Consider the following 21,849-nt stretch of genomic DNA (forward strand, 5'->3'; position numbering starts at 1 on the left):
GCCTGCTAGATCGTACATCTTTAAAAACAATAAGCAGCAGACAATGAGGCTCACTCTGAGATAACAGAGAACTGGGCTGAGGCCCTGCAGGACCATCTGTTTTTATTTGGAATGCTTTCTTTCACATTAGCCTGATTTGCTTTAGCATGCTAGTATTCTTGTCACATCAGTTTGGTTTTCAGTATTGGTCTGTTTTTCCACTTTCCAGCTTTTTAAAAACAACATAATGGAATGGGGGAATTTCAAAAAATTAATGGTTGGGCGCCAGTCAGTTGAGTGTCTGACTTTGGCTCAGGTCATGGTCTCACGGTCCATGGGTTCAAGCCCTGCATCGGGCTCTATGCCGACAGCTCAGAGCCTAGAGCCTGGTTAGGATTCTGTGTGACCTTTCTCTCTGTCCCTCCCCTACTCATTCTCTGTCTCTCTGTCTCAAAAATAAATAAAGATTAAAAAAACATTAAAAAATTAATGGTTGTCTTCAACTGGTAGAAGTCTATCTTAGCAGTGTGTTATTTTTATAACTGAAACTTTCTAAACTATACCTTAGGCTCTCATTTTGACAGAGACATAGTCAGAAGTTGAGTGTAGTGACACTTACAATATTTTACCTTAAGCTTGCAACTAAAACAATTTGGAGTGTGTAGATGACAGGACACAGCACAAAGTTAATGTGTTGAAAGGGCTGGATATTTGCTGGTTTAACTCGTAATCTTTTAAACTTGTAAACTATAAAACTGCAATGTGTGCCTTAAAGGTTAACTGGGCAATTATACTGGTTCACTTTGAAGAAACTGCCTTCTGTTACACAAATTTGCCATTTAAAAGGAAATAGGTTTTATGGGGTTTTTTTTTAAGTATCCATATTTGATATTCAAATATTTTATAATTTTTTAAAACTCTGCACTGGACTCCTTTTTTAATTGAAACCATATACTTCTTAAGTAATGGACAAAGTCTTTTGTGTTATCTTAACAAATTTAGATATCATGAGGTATTTATTAGATTTCTAAAAACACACTAGGAGGCCTTTGGGCATGTGTATAAAAATAAACATTACAACAAAACCAAACCCATTAGCCCTAGGAAGAAAACAAGTGACCGAGGAATCCTACCAAATAAGGAACTTTAGTCTGAAAGGTATTTCATTTACCATCCTTGGATCCAAAAACATGGGATCTGTAAACTTGAAGAGGGAAGGATTTTTAAATTTGGGGATTCTCTGTGGAATGGCTCCAAATTTAAGGACACTATGTAATGAAGTCCAGTACTATTGGTAAGAACACATTGTTATACATGACCTCTGTTAGCCAGTACTTTGGTTTTAACTGTACTTTACAGTAATTTTGACTAGGGTCTTAAGGTAATCTTTGTTTTTCTCTTTAATTATTTTATTTGAGTATAATTGACACACAAGTTATATTAGTTTCAGTTATACAACATAGTGCTCAACTTCTCTATGTGTTATGCTCTGCTCAACACAAGTGTGCAGCTACCATCTGTCACTATCCAGCGCTGTCACAGTATCATTGGCTGTATTCAGTATACTGTACTTTTATTCTTGTGACTTATTCTTTCCATAATTGGAAGCCTGTATTTCCTCCTCCCATCCATGCATTTTGCCTATCCCCTCGACCCACCCTGAAAAGCATCAGTTTGTTCTCTGTATGTATAGGTCTTATTCTACACTTTGCAGGTTTGTTTTTTTAAATTCCACATATGAATGAGATTATAAAGTATTTATCTTTCTCAGTATGACTTATTTCACTTAGCATAATACCGTCTAGGTCCTTTCATGTTATAGCAATTGGCAAAAATCTCATCCTTCTTTATGGCTGTGTGATAGTCTATAGTGAGCATGCGTGTGTGGGCGTGTGCACACACATCACATCTTCTTTATTCATACATCTCTTTACTGATGGATACAGTTTGCTTCCCTATCTTGGCAACTGTAAATAATTGGCAATTGTAAATACTGCAGTAAATGTAGGGGTACATAGGTCTTTTAAAAAAGAAGTTTTTTTATTTTGAGAAAGAGAGTGAGAGCAGGGGAGGGGCCAAGAGAGAGGGAGAGAGAGAGGATCCCACAAGGCTCCATGCTGCCAGCACAGAGCTTAACACAGCAACTCATGAACCATGAGATCATTCCCTGAGCTAAAACCCAGAGTCGGATGCTCAACCGACTGAGCCACCCAGGTGCCCCACATATATCATTTTGAATTAGTGTTTTCATTTTTTGTGGTTAAATATCCAGTAGTGGAATTATTGGATTGTGTGGTATTTCTATTTTTAATTTTTTGAGTCACCCCCATACTGTTTCCCACAGTGGTTGTACCAATTTCCCACATTGCTGCCAACAGTGCATGAGGGTTTCTTATTCTCCACATCCTCACCAGTGCTTATTATTTCTTGCCTTTTTGATTTTAGCCCTTCTGACAGGTGTAAGGTGACATCTCATTGTGGTTTTGAGTTGCATTTCCCTGATCATAGGTGATGTTGAGCATCTTTTCATGTGTCTGCCATCTGTATGTGTTCTTGAAAAAATGTCTATTTGGGTCCTCTGCCCATTTTTTTACTCAGATTATTTGAGGGTTTTTTGGTGTGGAATTATATCAGTTCTTTATGTGTTTTGTATATTAACCCTTTATCAGATATATCATTTACAAATATCTTTTCCCATTCAGTAGGTTACCTTTGCATTTTTTTATTGTTTCCTTCACTATGCAAAAGCTTTTTATTTGGGGGTGCCTGAGCTCAGTTGGTTAAGCTCCTACTTTGGCTCAGATTATGAGCTTGCAGTTTATGAGTTAAAGCCCCACATCCATCTCTGTGCTGACAGCTCAGAGCCAGGAACCTGCTTTAGATTCTGGGTCTCTCTCCCTCTCTGCCCCTCCCCATTCACAGTCTGTCTGTCTGTCTGTCTCTCTCTCAAAAATAAATAAGTGTTAGAAAAATTAATTTAAAAACAGCTCTTTATTTTGATCTAGCCCCAATAGTTTATTTTTGCTTTTGTTTCTCTTGCCTTAGGAGATATACCTAGGAAAAATATTGCTAGGGCCAATGTCAGAGAAACCATTACTTGTTTCTCTTCTAGGATTTTTATGATTTCAGGTCTCACATTTAGGTCTTTAATCCATTTTGAGTTTATTTTTGTGTATAGTGTAAGAAAGTGGTCCAGTTTCATTCTTTTGCATGTAATTGTCCACATTTATTGAAGAGACTTTTCCCTACTGTATATTCTTGACTCTTTTGTCATAGGTCAATTGAACCTATAGAGGTGCTTTATTTCTGGGCTCTTACTCTGTTACACTGTTCTGTGTGCTCTTTTTGTGCCAGTACCACACTGTTTTGATCACTATACCTTTGTCGTATACTTAAAACCTTGAATTATATTTCCAGCTTTACTCTTATTTCTCAAGATAGCTTTGGCTATTTGGAGTCTTTTGTGGTTCCATACAAATTTTAGTATTATTTGTTCTAGTTCTATGAAAAATCCTGTTGGCATTTTGATAGCATTTGCATTAAATCTGTAGATTGCTGTGGGTAGCACAGCATTAATTTTATCAATATTAATTCTTTCAATCCATGAACAGCATGGAATGTCTTTCTTTTCTAAATTTTTTTAATGTTTTATTTATTTCTGAGAGAGAGAGACAGTGTGAGCAAGGGAGGGTCAGAGAGAGAGGGAGATCTAGAATCTGAAGCAGGCTCCAGGCTCTGAGCTAGCTGACAGCACAGAGCCTGATGTGGGGCTCGAACCCATGAACCATGAGATCATGACCTGAGCTGAAGTCAGATGATTAACCAACGGAGCCACCCAGGTGCCCCTGGAATATCTTTCCATTTATTGGTCTTATCTTCAGTTTCTTTCACCAGTTTTCAGGGTACAGGTCTTTCACTTCCTGGTTAAGTTTATTCCTAGGTATTTTATTCTTTTTGGTGCAATTGTAAATAGGTTTTTTCCCTTAATTTCTCTTTCTGCTAAATTGTTATTAGTGTATAGAAACACTACCAATTTCTGGGTATTAATTTTGTGTCCTACAACTTTACTGAATTCACTGATCACTTCTAATAGTCTTTTGGTGGAGTTCTTAGGGTTTTCTATGTATAGCATCATTTCAACTGCAAACAGTGACAGTTTAACTTCTTCTTTACTAATATGAATGCCTCTTATTTCTTTTACTTGTCTGAGTGTGATGGCTTCAACTTCCAGTACTATGTTGATAAAAATAACAAGAGTGGACATCCTTGTCTTGTTCCTGATCTTAGAGGAAAAGTTCTGTTTTTCACTATTGAGTATGTTAGCTGTGGGTTTTTCATATATGGTCTTTATTTTGTTAAAGTATGTTCCCTCTCTGCTAATAGCAGGTGACTTTAATACTCCGCTTACACCAATGGATAGGTCAACCAGACAGAAAATCACTAAAGAAATAATGGATTTGAAAGACACATTGGACCAGATGGATTTGACGGATATATTTAGAACTTTACATCCTGAGGCCAGGGAATTTACTTTCTTCTNTGATGGATGTGGGGGGGAGGGGGGATGGGCATGGAGGAGGGCACTTTGGGGATGAGCACTGAGTGTTATGTGGAAACTAATTTGACAATAAACTATTTGTAAAAAAAAAAAAAAAGAAATAAAGTATGTTCCCTCTCAACCTACTTTTTTTACAGTTTTACTTTGTCAGATGCTTTTTCTGCATCTAATAGGATGATCATTATTTTTATCCTTCATTTTGTTAATGTGGTATATCATATGGATTGATTTGCAAGTATTAAACTATTCTTACATCCCTGGAATAAATTCTGTTTGATCATGGTGAGTGATCCATTTAATATTTTGTTGAATTTTGGCCTGTAGTTTTCTTTTTTGTGGTATCTTTGTGTGGTTTTGGTTTTGGTATCAGGGTAATTTTGAGGTCATATAATGTATTTAGAAGCTTTCCTTTTTTTTTTTTTAATAGTTTGAGAAGAATGGAAGAATGTTCGGTAGAATTGACCTGTGAATCCTTATGGTCCTGGCTTTTATTTTTTGGTAGTTCTTTGATTACCAGTTCTATTTTGTTGCTAGTCATTGGTCTGTTCAGATTTTGTGTTTCTTTCTGATTCTGTTTTGAAAGATTGTATGTCTCTAGGAATATATCCATTTCTTCCAATTTGTCCAATTTGTTGGCATATAATTTGTCATAATATTTTCCTATAATCCTTTGTATTTCTGTAGTGTCAGTTTTATATCTACCTATTTGTTTCTGATTTTATTTGTTTGGGTTCTTTCTCTTTTTTTTTCCTGAATGAGTCTGGCTAAGGGTTTATCAATTTCATCTTTTTAAAGGACCTTCTCTTTGCTTCATTGTTTTTTTCCCAATTTTTATTTATTTATTTTTGGTCCCTATGTCATTTATTTCTGCTCTGATCTTTATTACTTCTTTCCTTCTACTCAATATGGGTTTGTTTGTTCTTCTTTTTCTAGTTCATTTAGGTGAAAAGATAGATTATTTGAGTTTTTCCTTGTTTCTGGAGGTAAGTCCATATTACCGTGTATTTTTTAGAATTATTTTCGCAGTATCCCAACAATTTTGGACCATTGTGTTTTCATCTTTATTTGTCTCCATGTATATTTTTTTATTTCTTCATTAGCCCGTTTGGTTTTTTTAGTATTGTTTAGCATCCATGTGTTTGTGTTTTTTTCCAGTTTTTTCTTGTGATTTCTAGTTTTATATCATTGTGGTCAGAAAAGATTTCAGTCTTTTTACATTTATTGAGACTTGTTTTGTGGCCTAACATGTGATCTGTTCTGGAAAATGTCACATGTGTACTTGAAAAGAATGTCATCTGTGGTTTTTGGATGGAATGTTCTGTATGTATCTGTTAAATTCATTTGGTCTAATGCATCATTCAAAGATAGTTTCTTCACTGATTTTCTGCCTGGATGATATATCTATTGATGTAAGTGGGGTGTTAAGGTCCCGTACTATTATAGTATTACCATTTATTTCTTCTTTTATATTCAGTAATATTGGCTTGATGTGTTTAGATGCTCCAGTGTTGGTTGCACAAATATTTACAATTGTTATGCCCTCGTGTTGGACTGATCCCTTTATCATTTTGTAATATGCTTCTTTATCTCTTGTTATAGTCTTGGTTTTAAAATCTATTTTGTCTGGTATACCTCATACGATACTATACCTGTTATAAGTATTGCTACCCTGGTCTTTTTTTTCATGTCCATTTGCATGTTAAATGTTTTTCCATCCCTTCACTTTCATTTTGTATGTGTCTTCAGGTCTGAAGTAAATCTTCCTATAGGGAGTATATAGATGGGTCTTGTTTTTGATTGGAGCATTTCGGCCATTTATGTTTAAAAAGTTTTTTCAATGTTTATTTTTGAGACACACACACAGATACACTCACATACATAGACACACACACAAACAAACACATACACACGCACACACATAGCGTGATTTGGGGAGAGGCAGAGAGAGAGGGAGACACAGAATCTAAAGCAGGCTCCAGACTCTCAGCTGTCTGCACAGAGCCTGATCCCAGGCTCGAACTCACGAGCTGTGAGATCATGATCTGAGCCAAAGTTGGACACTTAATTGACTGAGCCATCCAGGTGCCCCTCTGCCATGTATGTTTAAAGTCATTATTGATAGGTATGTACTTATTGCCATTTTGTTCATTGTTTTCTGTACATTTTTGTAGTTCTTCTCTGTTCCTTTCTCCTCTTGCACTCTTTCTTTGTGATTGATGAGTTTCTGTAGTGTAGTGTTTGGCTTTCTTTTTCTTTATTTTTTGTGTATCTATTATAAGTTTTGGGTTTGTGGTGTCCATGAAGTTAATTTATAACACTCTAAATATATAGCAGTCTATGTTAAGTTGTAGTCATTTAAGTTCAAACACATTCTAAAAGAAAAAACAAAAACTTTTTTTATTCCCTCATCCATGTCTCACATATATATGCTGTTATGTTTTATATATTTTTATTCCTAATTTTCTTATATCTAACTATGGCCATTTATTTTCCACTTAAAGAAGTTGGGGCAATCTTTTAAGGATCCTAAGGCATTATAGTCATCAAAGATCATGGCATGAATGAGGAGTTTGCTGGAAGTTAGTGAATTTAATGATGATGTTATATATCTATATTCTTTTTATGAGGAATATGTCAGAAAAGAAAGATACAATTTTGGTTTGGTTTTGAAATTCACAATTTTTGTATGTGCAGTGTATTTTGCAAACATACTTTATACTTGGAAATAAGAAGTGAGTACATCCTTCGAATCTTTTTTGTCTGGTTGAGTTTTTTTTGATTCCTAAATGCTTTGTTTTTCTATTTTTCCTCTGTTCAAAAAGTACACATACTTAAGATCCAAACCACCCTCTGAATGTGTTGAACTTTATTACTGATTTACAAGCCGGTCTCATAGTAGAAACAGGGCTTTCTGAGGTATTTGAAATGAAAGCCATTTGACAAAATTATAGATAGTGAAAGAGGACAGTAAAGGGAAAGGTATTCTTCCAAAGAGCTCATTTAGTGCCACTGGAGACTTAGAATTAAAGTAGCTTGGGATTTATATGGTAGAAGTTGCCACATTTCTGATTTTATACTCTATGGACTACTGTTAAGAGATTAACAACCTGAAAGGGGCCTTTGGCGATTCCCAGATCCTGCCTGTGATGCTTCCTGTGGTTCCCTAAAACTCTTCCAGAATTAGATAGCTGTGGGCGGGCAGCCTCTGCACAGGAGTGGAGTGATGGCCATTATGCCGTCACATAGGTAAGAAGGCGAGCAAAGTGAGGTTGACATGCTGTTTCCATCAGCCTGTTTCTTTAACCTTAGCAAGCCTCTTTCTGTGCTGCTTCAAGCAAGAGACTCCACATTTATCCTTAACGACCTTCTCCAAATCCATCAACTCTTCTCTTTCTCCTACCTTGTGAATAAATGTTTGTTTCCCTGCTGCACAGTGTCTCCCATGGGGATCAATTTAGAGAGAGTGACTTTCATTTTGCTAGGAAAGTGCCAAAGGGGAGACATTACACTGATCAAAAAAGTTGTCAACTAATGCAGCCATACACACTCCTGAGCCTTCCACCCTAACACCCGAGGCCAGTTAGCAGTCTAGCGTCATTTGCTTTTTGTAGAACCTACTATAGTTATGAACATCTCCAGTAGCTCCAGCCTACTATCTGCAGACCCCTTGTTGAGAATTTGGTGGAAAGTGTATTTGGCATATGGAATTTTACTTTATAGGATTTTTAAGAACACACCAGTTATGTTGGTTGAGTATTTGTAGGTTATTTCTTTCTCTCTCTGCCTTTCTCTCTTGATAAAAACATTGAAGTTCTACTCTCTTCACAAATATCAATTATATAATACTATAGTCATCACATTTTACATTGTATCCTCAGGTCTTATACTTTTAATACCTGAAAGTTTATACCCTTTTATCAACCTCTCCATATTTCCTCTCAGCCCCTGACAACTAAACCACTTTTCTACCCTCTTTTTTTCCCCACTTTTGCTAGAATATTTGTCAAAGAAAACACTATATAATACATAGTATTGTATTCCCAAAAGATACATTATGAAAAGTATAAATTTAGGGAAGAAAGCTTCAGTTCAGTTCATTTTTTTTATGTCCTAGGTCATCCTTCTTTCCCATTTTGTTTATTTTCCAGTTTCTTTTTTTTTTCTTTTATAGTTTATTGTCAAGATGGTTTCCATATAACACCCAGTGTTCATCCCACCAAGTGCCCTCCCCCATGTCTATCACTCCTCTTCCCCTCCCTCCCACCCCTATCAACCAACCCTCAGTTCTCAGTATTTAAGAGTCTCTTATGGTTTGCCTCCCTCCCTCTCCTTAACTATTTTTTCCCCTTCTCCTCCCCCGTAGTCCTCTCTTAAGTTTCTCCTGTTCCACATACGAGTGAAAACATGTTTTTTCTGCCTGACTTATTTCACATAGCATAACACCTTCGAGTTCATCCACGTTGCTATGAATGCCAGATTTCATTCTTTCTCATTGCCATGTAGTATTCCATTATATAGATAAACCACATCTTCTTCTTCTTTTTTTAAATGTTTATTTATTTTTGAAACAGACAGAGACAGAGCTTGAGGCAGGGAGGGACAGAGAGAGGAAGGAGACACAGAATCGGAAGTAGGCTCCAGGCTCTGAGCTGTCAGCACAGAGCCTGACGTGGGGCTCGAACCCACGAACTATGAGGTCATGACATGAGCCCAAGTTGGACGCTTAACTGACTGAGCCACACAGGAGCCCCAACCACATCTTCTTGATCCATTCATCAGTTGATGGACATTTAGGCTCTTTCCATGATTTGGCTATTGTTGAAAGTGCTGCCATGAACATTGGGGTACATGTGCCCCTATGCATCAGCACTCCTGCATCCCTTGGGTAAATTCCTAGCACTGCTCTAGCTGGGTTATAGGGGAGTTCTGCTGTTAATTTTTTGAGGGACTTCCACACTGTTTTCCAGAGGGGCTATACCAGTTTACATTCCCACCAACAGTGTAGGAGGGTGCCCCTTTCACCACATCCTTGCCAGCATCTGTAGTCTCCTGATTTGTTCATTTTAGCCACTGTGACCGGCATGAGGTTCTACCCTCTTTTTCTAAGAGTTTGACTTTTTAAGATTCTACATGTAAGTGATACCATAGAATATTTATTTGTCTTTGTCTGGTTTATTTCACTTAATGCCCTCGGGGTCCATCCATATTGTCACAAACGGCAGAACTTCCTGTTTTCTCCTGGCTGAGTAATATTCCATTATATGTGTAAAAAACATATTTTCTTTACTCATTCATTTGTGGATGGACACTTAGGTTGTTTCCTTTATCTTGGCTCTTGTGAATAATGTTTCAGTGAATACAGGAGTGCAGATATCTCTTTTATATCCTGTTTTCATTTTCTTTGGATATATACCTAGGAGTGGGATTGCTGGATCACATGGTAGTTATATTTTGAATTTTTTGAGGAACCTCCATACTCTTTCCATAGTGGCTGTACCAATTTACATTCCCACCAACAGTGCACAAGGGTTCCCTTTTCTCCACATCTTTACCAACATTTGTTATCTCTTGTCTTTTTGATAATGGGAGGTATGAGGTGATCTCATTGCGGTTTTATTTGCATTTCCAGATGATTAGTGATGCTGAGCACCTTTTCTTGTATCTGTTGGCCATTTAGAAAAATGTCTTTTCACGTCCTTTCCCCATTTTAAAATCAGATTCTGTTTTTTCCCACTGAGTTGTATGAACTGTTTATATATTTTGTATATTAACCTCTTATCAGATATACGACTTACAATGTTGGTTTTCTTAGCTGTACAGAAGCTTTTTGTTGTTATTTTGTTGCAGTCTCACTTGTTTATTTTGGGGTTTGTTGCCTTTGGTTTTTGATGTCACGTTCAAAAAAATCCAAGACCAAGGCATCTGGGTGGCTCAGTCAGTTAAGTGTCCGACTCTTGGTTTCAGCTCAGGTCATGATCTCGCAGTTCGTAGGATTGAGCCTCATGTCGGGCTCTATGCTGACAGCATGGAGCCTGCTTGGGATTCTCTGTCTCCCTCTCTCTCTGCCCCTCCCTGCTCATGCTTACTCGCACTCTCTCACAATAAATAAATAAACATTAAGAAAAATCCAAGACCGATGTCAAGGAGCTTACTATCTATATTTTCTTCTAGGAATTTTGTGGTTTCAGGTCCTAACATTCAAATCTTTAGTCCATTTTGAGTTGATTCTTTTGTGTGTAGCCTAAGATAGAGGTCCAGTTTCATTCTTTTGGATATGGCTCTACAGTTTTCCTCATACCATTTATTGAAGAGAATATCCTTTCCCTAATGTATGTTCTTGGCTTCTTTGTTTACCATGTATATGTGGGTTTATTTCTGAGCTCTGTCTTCTGCTCCGTTGATCTGTATGTCTGTTTTTATGCCAATATCATATAGTTTTTATTACTTCAGCTTGAAATGAGGAAGTGTGATGTCTCCAATTTTGTTCTTTCTCAAGACTTTTTGGCTAATCAGTGCTTTTCGTGGTTGGTTCCATACACATTTTAGAATTGTTTGCTCTATTTCTGTGAAAAATGCCATTGGAATTTTGGTAGGGATTACATTGAATCTGTAGATTGCATTAGGCTTTGGAACATTTTAACAATACTAATTCTTTCAGTCCATGAGTATAGAATATCTTTCCTTTTATTTTTTTTCTTCACTTTCTTTCATAATATTTTAAGGTTTTCAATTTATCTTAAAATTTATGTCTTTTAGTGGAAACATTTAAATTATACTCTCTTGGAGATATTAAACACATGTAGGTATTTAATTAGATTATGTTGCATTCCATAATATATTCTCTAAGGAATAGTGAAAGTCAATCAGATCATGTCATTTCCCTGCTTAGAATCTGTCAATAGCTTCCTGTTATAAGAATGCCTTACCCTCACTTATGAGCCCTCCATCACTGCTTTTCAACCTTGGCTGCCTACTATAATCACCCAAGGAACTTTGAAAGCCCTCCAGTGTCCGCGCCCTATCACCAGGCAGTCTGAAGTAGTTGGTCTGAGTGGTACCCAGACTTCAGTATTTTTACAAAAGCTAATTGGTAATTCTAACAGTCGGTCAAGGTTGAGAACCACCACCCATGCCTGTCTCTCCCGCCTCCTCTCTCTCTGCTGGACACCTTGCTAATTATGTTTCACCTTTACCATACTTCCAGTCTCCTATATCTGTCTAGCTTCTTCTGCTTTAGGGCCTTTGCACAAGCTATTGCCCAGACCTCTAACCCCTGATTTCACATGGTCTCTTGTCATTCAAACTGGCATCTTAAATATACTTCGAGAAAGCATCCTTGACCCACCAAGTCATTTGCTATCACGTTACACAATATTTTCTGTATAGCACTGACCCACTATGTGATCTCTTTTCTTAGCTGTGTCTCTTCCCTCCCTCCCTTCCTTCTCGTCCTCTGTCTCCTTTCCTTTGTCTATTTTTGTTCTCTTCCCCCTGGAATGTAAGGACTGTGTTTATTTTCCACTGTTGTATCTTCAGCACCTGGAATGGTGACTTGCATGTAGTCAGTAGTTAATAGATAAAGGAGTAGATAGATAAATTTTGAAAAATTCACATTATTTTTAAAAGACCAGCTCACATTTAAACTCTGTCAACTTTTCTTTACTAATTCCTACTCGATTCCCTGTTTTCTTTAAATCCTAAAATAAAAATTTCTTCTATCATTTAGCATTATTTTATGACTCCTATTAGTGTCCTGAACTGTTAACTTAGGTTAAATTTTAATGTATTTGTATTTTTTCTTCACTTGGTTCTGATTCAGCTGTTATTTATTAAGTACCCACTAGATGCCAGACATCTCATTTATTTTTTATTTTTTATTTTTTTTACAAATAGTTTATTGTCAAATTGGTTTCCACATAACANGCCAGACATCTCATTTAATTCCAAAGGTATTTTACTCGTGCCATCCATTTATCATAAGGAAGTGGCAGATTTGGAATTGAAACCCAGCTTTCCTCATACTGTACCTGCTGTTTCCATGTTAGTTGATCAGAAGGGATTTGAGTGTTGTTGAATGAGGCAGATCTGTTCCAGGTGTCTGTGCTGAACACCGAACTGCTTATTAGTGCTTAAAACAACCTTGACTTTATTATCTTGTTACTTGCTTTTAAAAACTAATTTAGTAAAAGGAAAATATTATTGCAAATATTTAAGCTAGAGTTGATTGCACCTTTCTCACTTATTCTTCTAATGGAGTCATATCCTCGCAGTAAAACGTAGCAAAGTTTCCCCTACCATTTGAATAAAATGTGGTTCTTCAGTTTGTGTGCTGAGGTTCTACTCAGGAACATCTCTGCTTTTTACCTTGCTTTTCTGAAAGTTTTCTCATTCTCTTTTGTATACTTAGTTGTCCATGAACATTTCTGCACGAGCTTTAATAAGTTGCTTGTTCTTAAAATATTGTTATCCTTGGGTTGTGGTTTTTACTGTGGACAGTAGCATCCATCCTACTTGTCTAAAACAGAGAGGGATTTCTCACTGGGTATCAGGTAGCATCCAAAATTTCTAGGAGAGACAGGGAGCAGTGTTTCGATTTTACCCAGTTGGGAATGACGGAGCCAGGAGAACCTCAGCCATAGCTATCCTAGTCGCCTTGAGCTGTCTGTCACCTAATCTCATTGCTCACTGCCACAGTTCACAGATCCCAGTTGTGTGTATGTGCGAATGCCTAGCAGAACCTGGATCACCTACAGAACTTAGTTGCAAAGCATCTAAGAAGTAATGTTTCTAGTTTTCTAACCTTTGTAGTAGAGGAAGGATAGAAGAGTTTTTGATTGTATCTTTACTGAATACATATGACATCTTTTATACCTACAGTGACCTTGACTTATGTTTTATTTTGCAACCTTATTAAGATGTTCTTCTGTTGGATCAGTAGTTAGTGAGACAGTGGGTGTGACTTCTGGTTAGCTTTAGTAAGAAGAATTTTGTTCTGTGTTCGTAGAATAAGTCTTTTACCAGAGCAGATCAACTTGAATAGATCCCACTGGTTACAATGAAGAAAGCTATAAATGACTCAAAATCGACTTCTTTCCAATGCTAGCAGAGTAACTTAAAACACTCATGGTAGGCTTGGAAGGCCATCATTGTTTACATAAAGGAAGCATTTATTATATGTGTGATGGGTTTAAAAATAGTTCTTTAAGAGAAGAACTTTGTGGGGGGAGCATGGAAGACTTTATAAATAATTTTACAATATGTAAAACGAGAGGCTTCTTTGAGATCAAACATAAATGACACTGAAGAATGTTGGCAACATGCCTTGCATTCTGTTCACTGAGCACGCTTAGACTGTAAATAATGGCTTCATTTCTATTCTGGGACTTAAAAATTATTAACATTCTGTGTTTATACAATATTTATGCAGTATGCTACCACTAATAGGTATGGACATAATTAATCCCTTACTGCAAAATTGATGGCTTACATCAACTAGTCTTGGTGTATTCTTTTATGTGCTTCAATCCCAGATTTTCTTAGTATTTATACACTACTGGCAAGTATCTTTTGGTAGGATATTTTTGCTTATTTGAGCAAAACTTATTTGAAATAGACCTGCAAAGCCCACAGGATTTCAACTAGTTTCCTTTGGGGAGAAAAAGCATTAATAATATTTACCCCAATCAAAAAAAATTTAAATGCCCACAGTTTATGTTTTTGATTTAGAAATAAGAAAATGAAGAATCATATAATTGTTCTTAACTAAAACATCTTTACTGTAATCTTTTTTACATGTATACAAAGATTTTGTTTCTTAATTTTTATTTAACATTTATTTATTCTTTGAGAGACAGAGAGAGAGAGAGAGAGGGAGGCACAGAATTAGAAGCATGCTCCAGGCTCTGAGCTGTCAGCACAGAGCCCGATGGAGGGCTCGAACTCACGAACTATGAAATCATGACCTGAGCCAAAGTCAGATGCTTAACCGATTGAGCCACCTAGGTGCCCCCAAAGATATTTTTAAACAACAGTGGAGACTAGCTGTGTTTAGGGGCATCTTGGGGAGTGCAAACATCACAGTCACTAATTTCTGACTATTTTCAAAGAACTTAATTGAGAAGCAGTGTTTGTGGAGGTTAAGAAGCCTGAGAGGTGTACAATTGCTACGTTCTTATATTATCTCTGCAACATATCCATGTACTGATCAATCCAAACTACCTCCTTCTCTGTGGAAATTCTTTCACTGATATCTTTTGTAATATTTTTGAGGACAGCCCAGCCCCTCTGCTTATTAGCTGTTGTCCTTGATCGGGTAAGCTCACCTCTTACCACAGTTACCTCATCTGTACAATGAAGGTAATAATTGTTCTTATCTCTTAGGATTATAAGGATGACATGAGTTAATTTATGTAGTACTTGGCACTTAGTAAGCTCTCCATAAGTATTCGTGGCTATAATTATTGTTATTTCTATTTTTAAGTCCTTAACATACTGTTCTTTATATGATGACCTGACCCATGGAACAAATTTTTCTCTATCTCATTACCAAGAATTATAGTACTGCTACTTTTTGGTGTCAATGCTGTGGTTATTATGACTTACTAACTTTTTATGTCACACTTTTTTTGCATGTGTTAGATATTAAAAAGATTAGATTCATATTTTAGATTCTTCCTGTAATAACATACTTTGTGTATAACCTTTGCCTTTATTTCTTCTCTGGTTTAGTTTTCTGTATCCACTTATTTCAGATTTTATAACATTACATTATACATATTTTTTGAACCCAACTTTTAAACAACTTTCCGAAATTCTTCTGGGTTCATCTCTGTAGTGGAAATGTGTATTTTTAACGTAATTAAAGACATATAGACTTTGGTATACTACCTTTGCAATAATCATTTAGATTTTCCACCAGAAACATTATATATGCTTTATAATGTAAAATTTTACTTTCTGATTAATATTCGTATTTAAAGACATGTACTGGGGTGCCTGGGTGGCTTAGCCTGTTAAGCATCTAACTTGGGCTCAGGTCATGATCTCATGGTTCATGAGTTCAAGCCCTGTGTCAGGCTCTGTGCTGACAGCTCAGAGCCTGGAGCCTGCTTCAGATTCTGTGTCTCCCTCTCTCCCTGCCTTTCCCCTGCTCACACTCTGACTCTCTCTCAAAAATAAACATTAAATAAACAAACAAACAAACAAAGACAGGTAGCTCAAATTTCTTCATATGCTGAAAATTTACTATAATATTTTCACATATTTTTCTCAATGATATTATGTCTTGGAGAAGTAATTCTAGTCTTATTCTAGCTCCTTGACACACAGATGCTTTTTGAACTTATTCCATCTAATTAATGACTTATATCCAGGTTTCTCAAGGAAGTGTCAGAAAATTAGCATCTATTATTCAAAGGTACTAAAAACCTTAAGGTATATATTTGCTTTAGGGTTCAGATATATGTTTTCTGATACATTTTATGCAGTTATGCTTCTCATTTTAATAAAACTGTTTTTCGGTAGGGCTTCTCCCTACTGAAAAATCAAAGAGCAAAATTATTAAAAAAAAAACAAACAAAATTTGAAGTGACACAGAATCTTAAGAGATCTATGGATGTTTTCCAGGAATCTGAATGAGAAGGTGAGGTGTTGAAGGTTAGACAATGGTAGCTCTAAAGGAACTGGATTTCATGTCCTGTTGTTTAAAAATTTGTAAGGAAATGCAGAAAGAGGAAGTGGTTCAGGCTCTATGATCTCATTAGTACTATTTTTATTCTCTTGAGTTCAAAAGTTTCAAGGATAAAAATATTTGCAAAACTGGGATATTAATATTTTTAAATTCTTATTAGTGTACATTCAAAATAATCATATGAAATAAGCACACGTTCTTTTTTTTAATTATGCCATTCCACTTGCTTTTGGGATATGTGACTACGCAGGAAGAATAGAGAAATGATACATTGTTAACAATTTCATGATATAGTATATGTTAAAGTAAATGCAGATATTATAACAATTCCATATATTCTGTGAACAGAAACACTTGAACATGCTGTTACTCTATTTTAAAGATTAGCCTGTTATTGAAATTAATTCATATCACTGACCAATTCAGCCTATGCTGAAAAAAAGCCTGTCAATAATTATGTTTGACTAGGTTGAACTCATGTAAGTTCAGTTTTATTTTGGTGTTCTTGCACTCTCGCACAATCAAATTTAATTTCTGATTTTAACTAATATTATGGAAAGTGAAGGCAATTATCTCTTTAAGGAAAAGCTGGAATCTCACTCTTTTCTCCCAGTACAGGCTTTTAGTTATGAAAACTAGCAGCTTGGATTAAAAGGAATACTTTCTTCTCTTTCTCAGGAGGATTTTTATTTTAATGCGAAGTCGTACTAGAAGTGAAAAATGGCTCTTTTTTGCATGCTAGTATGAGAAAGTTTAGGTGGTCAAACTGGACTGAGCTGGTCTTCCCGGAAATGCCAAGTGTTTTCAATTTTTTTTACTCCTGTAAGGATTGAAGAAAGGGAGCTTGTTTCTGGTCTGTAGTTGTGGCTGGCTGGCTAGCAGCACTGAGCTCTGTTGACCTGTTCCTGCTCATTATGTAGCAACAAATAATCTTGTTCTACTTCATTCAGAATAAGGGAGTCTAACTGATAGGTTGTCTTACTAGTAAATATTTACTCATTTGAATGTGACAAGTTTTGGTAGGCATTGTGTGAATTAGCACGATATGAAAGTATTTTGGAATCCTCACCAAATGAAGCAGTGCTTTTTCGTAGCATGCACAGAATGGTGATTGAGGGTGTCTTGGTATGAAAGGAAGGAATTTTCTCTGCTGAACTTTAAAAAAAAAAAAAATGTTACCAGTTGCTAGCCTCAGCAGCTTAGGAGTCTGAACATCCCATGCCAGAGTCCCATTTCTCAGTTCCTTTTCATGGGCCCATGCAAAAGACTCAAGAGCTAAAATGGGTCGGGATACCATTTATTTTCAATGTGAAGCTGCCGTTTTCAAAATTAACACCCATCCATTCCTTCAAAATTATAGTGTCAATGGGATGCTCTCTTCATCCTCCCTGAATACCAGTAGGAACGCCTGAAAGAAACAAGGCCTACTCCTTCCTTTTTTATCCTTCACTTTTTTTCTCCTTGTAATTTATAATTCTTTTGTTACACATTTTGTATATCCTTGTATAATCTTATAATTCCTACTAGAATAAGAAAGCGGAATAAATAAATAGGGTGAGACAAAATTTCACATTGTTAGTGTTTGTTTCAAAGCAGTGTTTCCCACCTGAGGGCACATTTAAGTTATCATGTAATTAACGTTTAATTAAGCATTACAAGGTAATGCTACAAGGTGATAAGTCCCACCTTGGATCTGCTGAATCCAGATCTTCAGGGTGAATGGGGCCTATGCTTATGCTTATGTATGTTCCAAAAATTCCCCCAGCTATTAATGAACTGTAATGAAGATATCAATATATCTTTGACTAGAAGCACTGTGCTAAAGCATATTTTGTTTGTTTTATTCTCTTGAACAATACATGGTGTAACTCTGTAGTGAATATTTTTCTGAAATAATAATTGCCAACAGTTTTCTTTAAGTTTACCTATTTTTACATTAATTTTAGAAAGATTTATTTATGTATTTGGCTGTTTTTCATAATTTGATTATGAAAATAACCCACAAATATTTATTCTGATTTGTCCTATTTTTCTTGCACAGTGATCCATTTCCTGTTCTTACACGGCAAACCCATGAGTAGGAATGATTTCATTCTCACCATGAAACCGTCTCAGTAAACACTAATGATGGTGATCAATTTAGTATTGACTATTGCAACTATCACTGGCTGCCTAGCGTGCCATAATCCTGTAGTTTACAGGAGTTTAAAATTCATAGTTGAAAAATTAAATATAGTTAATGAGCTAAGCCAAATTTTGATAATGTGTCAAAGCCAGACCTTTAGGGCTATGGGGACTAGGTGAGTTTGAATGTTACTGTTCTCAAGTGTTTTTATGATTCAGTACAGGCCTATTCATACTTCGTAAGTCAGTACTTTTTTGATAGTGAGAAAATTGAAATAATTAAGACTTAACATTTTAACCTTGGCTTCAGTGCAGATCTGTTACCAAATTTATTAGTTATTTTGTCTTCTTAAAACTGGAGTCGAATATCAAAGAATTTACAAAAGACTTTAACTTTCTGAATAAAATTGATTGTAAAAGTTGAAATTTTGTTTGATATAAGTTGCAAAAGAGTTATCTGAAACTGATAACAGAAAACAAACTATTATCTTCATCATTAATAAATGTAAGAAAAATGTTTCATGTTATATGACACCTCAAAATTTTTAAAGTAAGTAGACATTTATATGCCACTGCTATTGTAGTTGGCTTAAATCAGTTACACTGCTTTAACACTAGCACATTGTGTGTGTGCTTTAATAACTTGCGTGTACGTGCCATGCTATTGTTTGTCAATTCCTGTACCTCATCTGATGACTATCCTCCTCAGTTTCCTCCATTTTCAGACCTCTTTAAATACACTGAGTCATTGTGATGGGTTCCTAGCATGATTTTTCAGGAGAATTTAACTGCAGGACAGTGCACATTATTGATAAGCATCTCCTCCCATTGAGTTTGTATGGCCTCTAATTTTTATTTTGTTTTATTTTTTTATTTATTTTTGAGAGAGAGAGAGACAGCGTGAGCAGGGGAGGGTCAGAGACAGGGAGATACAGAACCCAAAGACAGGCTCCGGACTCTGAAGTAGTTGTCAGCACAGAGCCTGATACAGGACTCGAACCCACACACTGTGAGATCATGACCTGAGCCGAAGTCAGATGCTTAACCATCTGAGCCATCCAGGTGCCCCTGGCCTCTAATTCTTAAAAAGGAATCCACACATTTTGGTCCCTGCAAAAATAAAGTCGATTGAATTAAATTTCATTACAGTCAAGTGGAAATGAATGCCATGTAAATGAACCAAGTGAACATTTTAAGAGAGGAGGAAAATGCTTAATAAAAAAGAGGGGGAAAGGCCCTCACTCTTACTATACTATGTGGATGAGTCACAGGAAAATCCTCAAATGACCAAGAGAAGCTTTTGAATATCTTTCTCTTACTGAATTGGAGAAGATGACTTCTCAATTGTAGTATTGAATGTTATGTTCAGAGAGGTAACTAACTCTAAAGCTAAATAAGCTACCAACCTTATTTTAGAAACTAACTCTGCATTTTCTTTGGTGGGTGGTGGGGCTTGGTTTTAGGATATGACAGCACGTGATCTGCTACAGCAGAGATACACCCTTCCCAACGGAGACACTGCTTGGCGGTCCTCACCCCTTGTGAATGCCGCTCTGGAAGGAAAGCTGGTCCTCCTGGATGGCATTCACCGGGTCAACGCAGGCACACTCGCTGTATTGCAAAGGTTTGCATGAGTCATACACATACAGAAAAACACACCATGTAAACAGTGGACGTGGAACTCCGTCAGTATTTTTTGAACTGGGTTATGTAGAGCCTGAGAAACTTAATTCTGTATCCAACAAGAACAGATGTTTCTATCATTGTAAATGATAGTAAAACTTCAGATAATGAACATTTAAAACCACTGCCAGAGCAAAAGTCTCCATATAAGAGTGAAAAAAGAAAACTGTCAGGTAATAATTTTGAAAGACTTCATATATGCTGGCTGATACATGCAATAAATCACGCAGCTGACATTTCTACGATTTGTCAGTCACCACTTCACTGTTTATAAACTCCTTATGAATCACAGATCTAAATTACTGGTAGATCATGTTGGAATTTTTTTTAGAGAGAAAGGGTAGTTCCTTATATAAAATGTGTAATAGATGTTTGATGATATTTTATATAGACTAAAAAACTCACTTTGTGTTTACAAACTTAAACATTGTGTAACTATTGTTTCCTTATTTCTGTTAAGATAGGGAAAACATTTCTAATTAACTTCTCTAGACTGTAATGTTAAGAGAAGACTTCATGTGTAACTTTCATGGAAAATATGTCCATCTTATATTATTTCAGAAGATTAATGATTCCAATTTTTTGTTTATTCTGTCTTGATGCTGTCACTTGTAGATATTATTTAAACTATGGCATAATCCATTTCCCCAACTAAATAGTCAGAGGTTTTTTGTCAGATCCTGAGTATAATTAAAAATTCCAAAAATAGGGGTGCCTGGGTGGCTCAGTTGGTTGAATGTCTGACTCTTGATTTAGGCGCAGGTCATGATCCCCTGGATTATGAATTCGAGCCCCACAATGGGCTCTGTGCTGACAGTGCAGATTATCTCTCTCCTCTTTCTCTGGCCATCTCCCCACTTGTGTTCTCTCTCTCTCTCTCTCAAAATAAATAAATTTTACAAACATTTCCAAAAACATTGTTAATACTAATTAGATTTGAGAGCATTTAAAAATAATAATCACAAACTTTTAGTGATTTACCGTAAATATTCCATAGATATACAGTACTTTTTTTCTTCTGAACAGATAAACACAGACACAAACAAAATAATACTCCTCCCCTTATTGGTTATCTCTTGCCTGTTAGACCAAGCACTTAAGAGGAGCGGCTGTGAGCGCTTACTGTCTACTGGGCATTGTGCTAGGCCAGTTTTTCTCAGGTTCTCAACCTTAATCACCTTGCAGGTATGGGCCTTAAAAACTACTGATGCCTGAGCTCCACCTCCTCAAATTCAGATATAATTGATCCAGGATGAAGCCTGAAAACGGGCATTTTTTAAACCCTTCCTAGGAGATTCTAATGTGCTGCCAAACATTGAGAACAACTGTCATAGCATGTGCCTTACATTAGGTGTTTACTTTTCATGGCAATTCTAGGAGGTGGGAATTATTGCCTAATTGTATAAAAGAGAAAAATTTTGAGAGATGGAGTAGTAGTTCTCTCCCTCCCCAGGCAGCTAATAAGGTGCAAAGCTGGGTTTGAACACAGATCTGACTGACTCTACTGCCAATGCTCCTGACCCCTGCATTATGCAGTCTCCCCTCTCCTTGGTGCTCACCAAGTGGAGGTCTTGTGGGGCAGGTGTAACGTGGGCTTCAGGAGACTTCAGTGGTTGTTGCAAAGTCTAGAAATAGTGCTTTTCAACGTCTGCAACATATGGAAGACAGTGCTCTTAGTGCTGTGGACATTCAGGTCACCATCATAGTTGGTAGATGAAATAGCACTAGTTATTTCATTATAAAGACCTTTGATATTTTAAATCCTACAATTCCAAAGATAGACATTTTTTGGAAATACTATCCCTTAAAGACTTAC

The 21,849-nt window shown here is 36.3% G+C and overlaps 1 protein-coding gene across 1 annotated transcript in view; it reads left to right on the plus strand.

Annotated features, from left to right (window-relative positions):
• VWA8 (von Willebrand factor A domain containing 8) overlaps window positions 1-21,849 on the plus strand; it is a 357,898-nt gene that overhangs the window by 91,446 nt on the left and 244,603 nt on the right. The window contains exon 14 of the mRNA XM_077765686.1: window positions 19,814-19,974. Coding sequence (XP_077621812.1) covers window positions 19,814-19,974 — 161 coding nt within the window. The remainder of the gene's footprint in view (window positions 1-19,813; window positions 19,975-21,849) is intronic.

Source organism: Crocuta crocuta, unplaced genomic scaffold (assembly GCF_008692635.1).
Source record: "Crocuta crocuta isolate KB4526 unplaced genomic scaffold, BGI_CrCroc_1.0 scaffold75, whole genome shotgun sequence".
Lineage (NCBI taxonomy): Eukaryota > Metazoa > Chordata > Mammalia > Carnivora > Hyaenidae > Crocuta > Crocuta crocuta.